The sequence below is a fragment of the Perissodus microlepis genome, chromosome 14, assembly GCF_051167445.1.
Source record: "Perissodus microlepis isolate ML-2025 ecotype Zambia chromosome 14, ASM5116744v1, whole genome shotgun sequence".
NCBI classification, from domain to species: Eukaryota; Metazoa; Chordata; class Actinopteri; order Cichliformes; family Cichlidae; genus Perissodus; species Perissodus microlepis.
The window spans coordinates 35,227,946-35,239,997 of record NC_140474.1 but is presented as its reverse complement, the minus strand read 5'-3'; the positions used below and the strand labels follow the sequence as shown (position 1 = coordinate 35,239,997).

Here is a 12,052-nt window from a genome sequence, read left to right as displayed (position 1 = left end):
GAAAATTGTCCTTCAGTATTTGACCAGGCTATATCTTTCGTCAAATGTCCACAGAAACACCATAAACATGCTTCCTTTGACATTTTTAATGGCAAAAAGCTAACATGATGAAAATGTGTCTGTGTAGGTTTCACGGTCATTCATCCAGATCATGGTAGTCTAAGGAGCTTGGAAAGAAAAGCGACTGGACTTCTTTAAGCCAATATATATATATATATATATATATATATATATATATATATATATATATGAGCAAACTGGAATACCTGGAAAACAACTCACACAGGCACTGGACGAGCAGAAAGGACCCAGCTGGCTGTCAAGTTTGAGCCGGGAACCATCTTGCTGCGAGGCAAGGGAGCTAACAAATGCACCACTCCATAAAGCTATAGCAGTTTGTCCAAACTGTCACCTTCTTCCTTTGTTGCTTTTATCGAGGCGTTGCCACTGGCTTAACTGGTCCAAAAAAATGTAACCGTCATGTGAAAACAAAATGCCCAATTCACTGCAGTGCTGAGACGCAGATATGACTTTTAATGATAAAACATATCTACTTCATTAATACAAAACAACATGACACATACTGTAGAATATTCTTTCTACACAACAGTTAAAAAACATGTAAGAACATATTATTCACTTGAGAATCTAAAATGGTCCCCATGTTGAAATTATAGCACAATGCCAGAGAACCTTAAGACCTGACATACCATCAGCCCAGCAATAGCACATAATAAAACCAAAGGTGTGGTATCGTCTCTATGTTACAAAGTATTCACAGAGTCCTTGAATTTTTCTGGAGTCTCTTATGATAAGCCAGATAACCTCTCGCTCACTTCCCACAGCTTGTTGGCCAGGGCATCATCTCGAGCTTTGACTTCTACTTGTTGCAGCGCACAACTGGAGAAGTAGCGTCCACTGAGGGGCTCAATGCCCTCTTGTAGAGCACAGTAAAGGGTGGTCTGTGACCCCCCCTCAGGGCTGAGGAAGAACAGCTTTGCAAAAGGCATCATGAGAAGCTGCAGCCACAGGCTCATACTGCGACCCAGCTCTGTGTAGATGACTCCTGGGAAGAACAGAGGTGATCTTAACTCAGAGGTACTCATTTGGGCATGTAGTGTTGTAGTAGCTTTTGCTTGTGGCACACGCAACCTCACACCAAAAATGGAAGCAGACACTGACCTGGGTGCAGGCAGTAGCAGGAGACACTGGTGCCCTCCAGTTTGTTGGACAACTCCCTGGTAAAAAGCACATTACACAGTTTGCTGTTACAGTAGGCCTGGAAGCTGTCCCAGGTAGACTGACCTGACACCAAATCTTTCTGGGAAGTAAGCAGAGAGAAGTCAATGGTTCCAAGGTGGTGCAGCAGTGCAGCCACTGTGACCACTCTACTGGGACCACACTGCTTTAGCCGCTCCAGGAGGAGATTGGTGAGCAGGAAGTGGCCCAGATGGTTCACACCAAACGCCATACCAAAACCCTCCTCGGTACATCCCAGGCCCATCACACCTGCAACACAAAGTTTCAGTCACTATCGATAGAACAGACAGCGACATTTCTCTGTATGGCAACATTCCCACCTGCATTGTTAATGAGGATGTCCAGTCTGGGCTCGGTCTTCAGGAAGGTTTCAGCAAAGCTCTGAACAGATTTCAGACTCGCCAGATCCAGATGCATAAACACCACCTGGTTGTTGCCGCTCTCCTACAGGACAGAACTGCTGAGTAAGACAGGCTGCGATAGATCTGTCACATATCTGGCAGGACTGAACAATGATGGTGCATTTGAAAATAAAACCTAAAACACATCCTTATGTAAGCGCTAGAAATAGATCTAATGTCTGTTTGATGCTTGTTGAATTACATGCTAACCATGCGTCTGATACCGAATACAAATAAAGTACCGTTTATTTTTATCATTTGTTTTCTTACATCTCCATAGACTTGTAGTCAAGACCGCCTAATCCAAGACCAAGACAAGACCAAGACCAGAGGGTATCGAGACCAAGACAAGACCAAGTCGAGACAAGACCAAGACAAAAAAGTCTTTAAACTGTAGCCAGATGCTGCTTCGTTTACGGGTGTCAGGCATATTTATGTGTTTTTGCTTTCGCACAGCCCTCCTCACCGCTGTCTACTGTCTCACTCACTTACTGAGAGGACAGACGCACGCTCCACTTGACTGTCGCGTTTCTCACCCTCTCTGTTTTTCACATAATGATATTATCCTATATCCTCGCATGTGATTGGCCACAATCTGGAGGGATTGGAGCATAGCTGAGCCACTGTGTGAGAGCTGAGCAGCCAAAGGAAATTAAGTGAGGGTAGAAATGACTGAAAGATTATTAGGCTCTGTTTTGAGTTTTGTTCAAAAAAGAATGACTTCATACAGGAAAAAAATAAATATCACATATGCAGGACACCTTAAACTAGTTTTTTAATTAAGCAGCAAGGCAGAACAAAATCAGGGCTGTATCAAGACACGAGGACTAAACCCCAATTCAACCAGACCCAGAACTGATCCCGAATTAAAACAGGACTACAACAGCTCAAAATCAGGACTACTTAGGATTTAACCAAAACAGAACCAGAATCAAAACTAGATGATAGTAGCAATAAAAATCATAATAGACCTGCACTACACTTATTTTTTAATTCTACCAAAGTCCACTATTTAGATTCAGAAAAGTTTATATAATTATTTAGCCTTGTTGTGCAAACAAGCCTGCAGAACTTAATAAATATAGAATTTGAAAAATAACAAACCTAAAAAGAAACACTAGGTACGAGATACGTGTTCTGATGAGTTTTGGCAAACAACCATTTGACTAACATGTGTGTCTCACCTGCTCTTGTTCCATCTCTGTTCTGTCCTCATTCTCCTCTCTCTCCCTCTCTGTTCCTCTCTCTCCCTCTCTGCCTCTCTCTCTCCCTCTCTGCCCCTCTCTCTCCCTCTCTGCTCCTCTCTCTCCCTCTCTGCCTCTCTCTCTCCTCCTCTCTCTCCCTCTCTGCCTCTCTCTCTCCCTCTCTGCTCCTCTCTCTCCCTCTCTGTGCTGACAATCAAGCCAAACAACAACATCATCAAATATACAGTTGAAACCAGATATTTACAAACTCTTCAGATAAAAACACAAACACTTTTTTAATTGTAACATCAAATCAGACTAAATGTTTATTTTTTTTAGATTGATAAATATAAAAACATATTTGTTAACTTTAAGAGTAAAGAGAGAAACTATCTGTGTTTCTTAATTGTAAATGGCACCAAATTGTATTCAAAACTGAGCCACACTTATGGAGCTCCACAATTCTTTTCCTGGTGTTTTGGTTGACATCTCTTGATTTTCCCATTTCAAAGAAACAGGCTCTGTGTTTTGCCTTATATGCATCTGCAGGTGTGCCACCAATTTACTCACATGGACTCTAGTAACCAATCAGAAGCTTCTTCAGCTCAGAATGGAATCGTCTGCAGTTTTCTTATTAATTAACAATAAACTTAGTGTATATGTACTCCTAAATTTGATGAAAGTGATAAAAAATAGACAGCTCTGTCTCTCTTTATTCTGACATTTAACTAATTCAAAAGATACTTCAATATTTATTTAACCAAAACAAAACAAGTTTACTCTAAATTGATGTTTAACAGTAAAACAAAAAAAAGTTTTTATGTTTTCTCCCTAAAGTGTATGTAAATATCTGGTTTCACCTGTGAATATACTGCTGTGTATTGAAATTTCTCTTGTTTTGCATAGAAATATACTGAACAACATACGAAGCATAATATATAAAATAACATCTACCTGAGTTTTTTCTTTGAAAGAAGCTCCTTATGGCCATTGTTGTGTTCATCAGTACACAATTGAAACCGATTTAGAGAGTTTGTTTAGCCGTGGAGGATAACAACTGAAAATATGAAATGTAAGCTAAGATTCTCTAAAAAACAGCATTGTTGTTGTTCAGCTTTTTATTTATCCATTTGTTGATTCACTCGAAGAGCAAGTAACGCAACCAAGTGATCAGTTTAATCTCAGTTTTTTGTGATACACCTTCATATTTACATTATTTGTACAGTACGAATGATTTGCTTTGGCACCTGGTCAAACTTAAGCTCTCCTCTGTCTGCAGCAAACTCGCAGGCAGCAGCTTCTCCCCCCTCGCTCACATGTGTAAGTGCGGTGCTCAGTCGCCTAGTGCCTCAGCTCGGATCATACCAAAAATAGGGGGAATTTACGACTGTACGCTATGTGCTTCGAGTATTGTGTTTAGTTTTTGTTTTATACAGTTGTCAGTCAGGCATCCAACTATGAAACAAATTACACTCCAAAAGACCCCGGGCTTCTGAAAAAATGACCCGGGCTTAAGCCCAGTAAGCCACCCCCCCGCCGATGGTTGACTCCAAATCTCCCGAACACTATGTCGATTTCAGAACGCAAGACCGAGACAGCGAGACCAAGACCGAGACCAAGACCGAGACCAAAGTCAGTCGAGACCAAGACGAGACCAAGACCACATAAAAGTGGTCTCAAGACCGAGACCAGTCTTGAGACATCCAACTCTACATCTCCAACAAAGAGACGGGCTCTGGCTGAAACCACTAAAACACAGCTAGAGGCCACTGCAGTGTTACCCTTGCTGTTTACTTCTACTTGTAACCCTCAATTATAGGTCGCTGCTCTCAGGAGTGCGTTTCTTTCTGTACGTAAGTTGATTGATGAGCTCTACATAGAGTTCCTTTGACTTCATGGCTCAGTTTTCACCATGACATCCATTGTGAGAGATTTACATAGACACCAGTGAAAGTTGATTCTGTTCATCTGAATGTAGTGTTTTCAGTGGGAGAAATTTTCATCATTCTTCTAAACTTTTTCAGTCTCAGCTCACTGCAAGTTTCCCCAACCTTGACAGTACATTTGCATAATGACTTGCCCTATTTTAGGTTTAGACATGGTCGTTCCTTTTTCACAACCTTGAGTCCCCAGTAAAACCAGCCTCCCTGTCTCATTGTTGAACGAGTGGCGACTGGCCTGTAGGTGTAAACAGAATGTGCAGTCCTGGCCTGATGAGGTAGCTCTTCTATGTTGGGCCTTCTGTTTATTCAGAGGTTGTTTGGTTTCCCCAAATCACAGCAAAGCTCCTGATACTCAGCTGTGATTTGGTTTCCCCAAATCACAGCAAAGCTCCTGATACTCAGCTGTGTACACTAGCCATCCAAGTTCATCTGTTCTGTTCTGTTCTGTTCATCTGAAGTCCAGATGAACAGAAACAACTTTCTGAGATTTGCTTACTTGGATGATTGAGCATGCATAAAGACAAAGGTCTAAAAACTTTCACAATATATATACTAAAATTGATTCTTAATAACTTACTCATTCTCATTTTTAGTGATTGAGTGAACACTCCTGTAAGTTTTTCAGTTAAAATGAAAAAAAATGAAACTACCAACTAGTTCTCTCAACTGACTGTGGCACAGGATAGTGCCTGCTGTGTGTCAGTCTCTGACTTCTTACTCTGCGGATGTCGTAAGCGGCAGCCTCTCCTCTCTCCTTGTTACGGCAGGCCAGGATCACCCTGGCTCCTCGTTTCGCCAGCTCCAAAGCTGTGGACTTACCAATGCCAGTGTTGCTTCCTGTTCAGAAAAGCAATTCAAACATCTCAGCAAACCACTGGCAAAGGTGTCATTGTGAATACAGTGGCATTATCTCTGGGTATCTAATGAAAATTCAATCTAAGACTGTTTTTACATGTTCAGTTAAATTCACAGTCTTGTGATAGAATTACACATCAAAAGTGGAAAACAGTGCAAATGTACAGATATCTGTTTTTACAGTTGACCTTTGTATTTAAAAATGAGACATGAAGCATGAGGGGTGGACCTCGCTAAAAACTCAGAGGACACTGTGGGTTCAAAAGGTCTTCAGCCCAATTACTCTTGGTTCAGCCTAAATCTAGACTTAAATCTAGGGGTGACCGTGCTTTTGCCCTGGTTGCACCTAACCTGTGGAACAACCTTCCCATCGCTATCCATTCTATCTTTTAAATCTCGTTTAGAAACTCACTTATTTAACCTAGCTTTTCCATCTAGTTAGTGCCCCTATTTTATATTTGGCTCCATTTTTATCTATGTACCTGTCTGTACATATGGTACATAGAGTTGTACATATGTGGTACATTGTTAATGGCCTTTTATTTAATCATGTCTTAATTTCCCTGTTTCTATTGTAAAGCACTTTGGTGTACTGTTGGTTTTTTAAATGTGCTATATAAATAAAGTTGTATTCTATTGTATTGTATTATAAGGTAGTTAATATAAACACCATGAGTTGTGGTCCGATATTCAGTTTTTGTCCAGCTATTAGCCCTTTTTGGCTAGTGACCACATTTTCACCAGCCACAGTTACTTATGAACTATTCTTGTCACTTTTACTTGACCTCAGTAGTGATGATGATGATGATCTTGTGAGTTCATTAGGAACTGACATGGGAGGATTTTTTCCCCACTATTCCAGTGTAGCTGTGGCTCAGGTGGACACCGAGTCCTCTGCTAATCATCTTGAAGTCACAAATGTTTCACTTTGCTTTTCAGAACACCCACAGAGCTAACCATTTAAAACTAATAGTTTTTTGTTTTATTTTTCCTATAAAAGAATAAACAATTGATACCTGGGGGAAAAAAACGAAGCTAGTTTCACAACTTTTACTCCGATTCCGAATACATTTTTACAATCTTCGAAGACTATTTTAATGATGAAAGATTTTCAAAGACGTTAACTAATTTATAAGTCCTTTTTACAACAGGCAGCGAACTGCCATCTTTGTTTTCATTTTGAAATAGAGACACAGCCCGTCGGTAACAGTTGTTTCAGAAATATAGTTTTATCATTCAGAAGGAGAATGTCCCTTTCGGCTGATTCTAAAAGGACTTTTTCAAGTATCACTGCTGACTTTTACTCAAACCAGCAGTAAGCTGGGACCTGACTGGACAATGGTATGATTGCGCAACTTACGTGAGTTAGTGACTGTGTTTACAGTTGATGATATGAGCGGACAGTGGGGCGTGTTACCTGTAACAATGGCCGTCTTGCCCTTAAGCTTCACTGAACTGGAGCATCTCGCGGATCTGAACACACAGTAATAAACTAACACATAAAACGATACGAATCCCGCTATGAGGAATAGTAAAGCCGACATTACGACACTTCCAAACACTGCTCAATTCTTCGTAACCAAGCGGCTGTCTCTTCTTCTATCACTATTTGCGGCAGACCAGCAGCAACAAAGGCGCTCTGCTGCCCTCTGTCGTTTCTATTCTCATTCATTCAGATTTACTTAGCGCCAGCGTCAGATCCGCAGTTCTTGAAAAGAAAAGAAAAGAAAAGAAAAGAAAAGAAAAGAAAAGTATTTTTTTTAGATAAAGTCCTCTACCACAGGTCTGGAGCCTTGAGGGTCCTGCAGAGTATTTCTGTTGCCCTTTTCTGGGCAGAGATCTCGGATTTCTTTCCTGGCTTGGTGGTCAGGTCACTGCCCCAAATCCCCCGGTTACCACTGTGTCCACTGTTGCCTTCCCCCTCCACATCTTTCGATCTCCTCTCTCAGCACTTGGCACTTATCAAGCTTCTCATGTGCCTTCTCCCTGATGTTGCTGTCACTTGTATATGTTTGGCGGGTTAGTCGTTACCAGTTTGTCTATCTGTATATGGTCTCACAGGATCTTAGCTTGGTCATTCTCAACCACCCTAGTGAGCATATCGCATTTTGTCCTCGAGACTTAAAGGTCATGCTGAGCAGAAATGGTTAAAATGAATTTCGAAGTATCAGTCAGAAAAGTATGATAAAAGCTTTTTTTTTAGCAGTGCCAGTGATGCTAGCCCAATTTTCTAATCTTCTGATGAGAGTGGCAAGGCTGCAGATAAATCTAGAAGGACTAAAATGAAATATTGTCGGTTATTGAAGCATAGAAATTTTTGTTTTCAAATTAATAAATTTATTAAAAATTTCTTAAATGAAAGGGTTTTTTTGGCAGATCAAGACAATGGATGATTTAAAGTAATTTGGGCTGGAGTTAGATGAAAGTGATTAATTTAAACTTGAACTGTAATATGATATCACTGATGTTGCCAGCAAAGAAATTTAGGAATTTTTCACAGTCATCAGAAGATTTGGCAGGAAAAGAAGCTAGATAAGCACTAAGGAGTCTGTTAATGATTTTAAACAGAACGTTGGCTTGTGCTTATCATTATTAATCAATTAATTCTTGCTTAACAGCACCTTCAGGTGAAGGTAACAAACTGACAAGAAATGTGACAATAGCTGAGACCAGGATTATTTTAGGATTTAGGTGGATGGTAGATAACAATACAGCAAACTTGATATTGCTACTGTCATGATTCCTGTCAGTCCTGTCACTGTAATATGAATTATTTAACAATTAGTTAATCCTTAGTTGGGGGAAAAAACCCTCCTTTCTCTCCACACCAATCATCCACACCCCCCCACCCTCCAACCCTTCCCTGTGCACAGTAAAAGTTACAGCAAGGTACCAGAGAACTCTTTGTGTCTTGTAAGAGCTGAGACCCTTTGAAATCACAAGAGGTTTAAGTACTTAAATTTTTTTTAAAAGACATGGTTGTGTCAGTCAGTAAAGGAAAATGGGATTTCATGAATCTGTATTTTAACTGACATATTGTAATTTTGATAGCTCTTAAAAAGCGGTTTGGTTTATCTGACTCTAAAAGGAACGTTCATACTAAACAACACTCTTTTGCCATGGCACTGCACTCTTCTCATTAAAGTAGGAGCAGAAGGTCGCCTTTGTGTGAAACCATCCCTCATTAGCATGTAGAGTAGTCACAGTGACACAGCAGTGTATTCTCCACAGAGAAAAAAAGCTGTGCTCACAGAGTGACTTTTGTTTTACTTTGAAACCTGTCATCCATCATGTAAACGAGATCTCGCAAAACAAACTGTAGTAGGTCTCGACCTCCCGTTAGCTTCGAGATGGTGGGTGTCAGATCTCCGAAAACGTCGGAGCACTTTTGCAAATATGTGATGTCTTGTAAACCGAGCACATATTTGACGTTTACACAACTACATTCACGCCTCAAAATATCTTAAAAGTTTATTTTGTGACCCAGAAAGAGTAATATTACACCTAAGTAGCTGCCGCCATTGTTGGAATTCAACTTTTGCGAAATCTCGCAAAAGTTTTGCGAGATCCCGAGTTTGTTTTGCGAGATCTCGCAAAAGTTCATCGTAATTTTTTTTCTCCCATGTCCCTTGCAGGGCTCCGTAGTTGTCAGGTCACCCTGACTAAAATCAAGTTAGACTTGTTTTTTATATGGTTAGGTGAATAACTGGGTAGCAGTAAAAGTAAGGGTGTGATCTGAACATTTGCCATAACCTTTGGTCCACTGATTAGCCTTAAACTAAGTCCACTCCTAAATACTGTTGGTGTTGCCCAACAACAATAACATCCTGTAACATGTTGGAGTTTTGCTTTAAAGCTCCTGAGAAGTAAATTATTATTAATTAATTAATTAATTGGTACTTTATTAATATACAGTTTATTATAAGTGTTCCATACATGCATGACATGCTGACTGTTGTACTTTTATACCATTTTAAAATCACTTCACTGTTGGCATACATTTTTTCTGACATGTTGTCGTAAAACTTTTAGGGAAATCTGAGATGGTTGAGCAGACGGTCCACAGTGACCTCGGATAGAATGACCTTAATAGAACATCACAAGTCATTAAGGTGGAGACAAGTATTAGTGGGGATTTGGGAAGAAAGATAACAGCAAATGTGAAAGGGAAGGTTTAGAAGAGCATAATGAGACCTGCAATTATGTATGGTTTGGCGCACTGACAAAAAGACAGAATGCTGAAACTGAAGATTTTAGCTGGGAGTGACCAGGATAGATGAGATTTGAAATGAATAAATCATTGGGAGGTAAGTTAGAGAAGCATGGCTGAGATGGTTTGGAGATGTGCAGACGAGGGTTATTGGATGTACTGGACAAAGGATGTTGAAGGTGGAGCTGCAGGCAGGAGAAAATGAAAGACCACAAAGCAGTAGAACTACAGAAAAGATTCAGATTTTAGAACTGGATTGCTAAGCATTTGGTGTGATGGAAGCAGAGGACCCCAAGAGGACTTGCTGAAAGAGAAGAAGTCCCTTCCATGTTTTTGGTGTTTTTCTTCTTCCTCCCCTTCTTCTTCTTCTTCCAGCTGCTCCCTTTAGATGCTGCCACAGCAGATCATCTATTCAGTTCAATTCAGACCAGGCTGAAGGAGGGGTGGTTATCTGCCCCGACCAGGAGAGGAAGACAGGATGAAGACACACTGTGGAAGAGAGCCAGTGATTAATAATAACTACTGGTTAAATGCAGAGTGGTTTATAAACACATGGTGAGTGAAAAAGAAACACTCAGTGCATCATGTGAAGCCTCCAGCTGCATAGCCTTTTTAAGCATAATTAAGGGAGGACTCAAGGTCACCTGATCTAGTCCTAATTATATGTTTGATCAAAAAGGAAAGACGGAGAGGGTCTGTTTCCCAAATCCAACCAGGGAGCTGGTTCTACAGAAGAAGGGCCTGAAAGCTGAAGGCTCTGCCTCCCATTCTACTTTTAAATACTCTAGGAACCACAAGTCAGCCTGCAGTCTGAGAGTGAAGTGCTCTAATGGGGTCATATGGTACTATAAGGTAATTAAGATAACATGGAGCCTGAATATTCAAGACCTTCTCCTTGTGTTTGAGGAGAAGAATTTTTAATTCAATTCTGGATTTAACAGGGAGCCAAGGAAGAAGAATATAGGAATATAGCCAATAGAAGAGGAATATCTCTCTGTCTAATCCCTGTCAGTATTCTTGCTGCAGCATTTTGGTTTAGCTAAAGGCTTTTCAGGGAAAATATGCTTAATCCCTCGACCTTTCCCGACACCTTTCAGCACCTTTTAAAATGATCATTGATACCAGTTGATACAATTCCTTCTCTCTCCATATTTATATTTGAATATTTTATTATAGGTTAGTGGTTCACATTTCTCATAAACTGTGTGTTTCTATGTTCTTCTCAGTTGTTCTCATACTCACTGTTGTCATACCATAAGAAAAACACTTTGGAAGGTCTGCACTCTTGAACTGAACTGAGGACCTGTTTTTGTTGAATTTGTGACCTCGTCCTCCTGGTGAGGAGGATGAGAGTAAGTAGAAAGTATGAATAACAGTGTAAGCATGCACCCTGTGTTGTTTTATGTGCAGTGTCATTTAAAAACATCCTTAGCTCAGTTTCCTAAATTGATACCTTGATTGAAAGATTATCATTCATACAAGAGCCACGTACTCAGACGTGTGATGAGGGTAGGCCCACTGGCTGTACATATGTGTCATGACTTGTTCAGCACTTACAGTGGCTGAAATGCTTAAACCATGATACAGTATAATCATGACAACAACACTCCAAATTCTAGTGACCAAAAAAAACCACAGAAAAAGTGCCCGTATGAATGGGTGAATGAGGTAAGTTGTGTTCAATCATCTTCACTTCACTTCACTTCAAGTGCTCAGAGTAGAAAAGTGCTATGTATGAACCAGTCCATTTACCATTTGCTCTAAGCCCATAATGCTGATTGGGTGTTGCATCCTTTTACTACTGAATGCCTCCTATGCCCACTAGGTGGTGATGGAGAATACCCTCTACCCATATGTCACAGTGATGTATATATATCATACGTGGAACCACCAAATAAAATTTCATGTAGAGTGAAAGATGATTAGTAAGTGGTGCTACAAGTATGATATAATACTGTAACATAGATGACTCCAGGCTCATGTTTCCTGTTTTATTTTGACATTCTTTGATCTGTGTTCAGTGTATTTAGTTTTGCTTCCTGTGTTCTCCTCCTGTGTCTCATTCCCTCGTTATCCCTGTGTATTTGAGCCCTGTTTTTTCCTCTGTTCGTTGCTGTGTCGTGCCGTCACATACCCCACGTGCTGTTTCCCCGTGTGGGAAAAAGTGTCAGTGACTGTAATTAGCAAACCATGAAACAG

The 12,052-nt window shown here is 40.3% G+C and overlaps 1 protein-coding gene across 1 annotated transcript; it reads right to left on the bottom strand.

Annotated features, from left to right (window-relative positions):
• Positions 1-514: 514 nt before the first annotated feature.
• LOC146374320 (dehydrogenase/reductase SDR family member 13-like) lies at positions 515-7,251 on the bottom strand. The gene is made up of 5 exons (XM_084951250.1): positions 7,061-7,251; positions 5,507-5,625; positions 1,581-1,704; positions 1,183-1,509; positions 515-1,066 (listed from the first exon to the last, which is right to left on the bottom strand). Exons 1-5 carry the CDS (start codon positions 7,185-7,187, stop codon positions 807-809), a joined length of 957 nt encoding a protein of 318 aa, XP_084807376.1. The 5' UTR covers positions 7,188-7,251; the 3' UTR covers positions 515-806.
• Between the last annotated feature and the right edge of the window lie 4,801 nt (positions 7,252-12,052).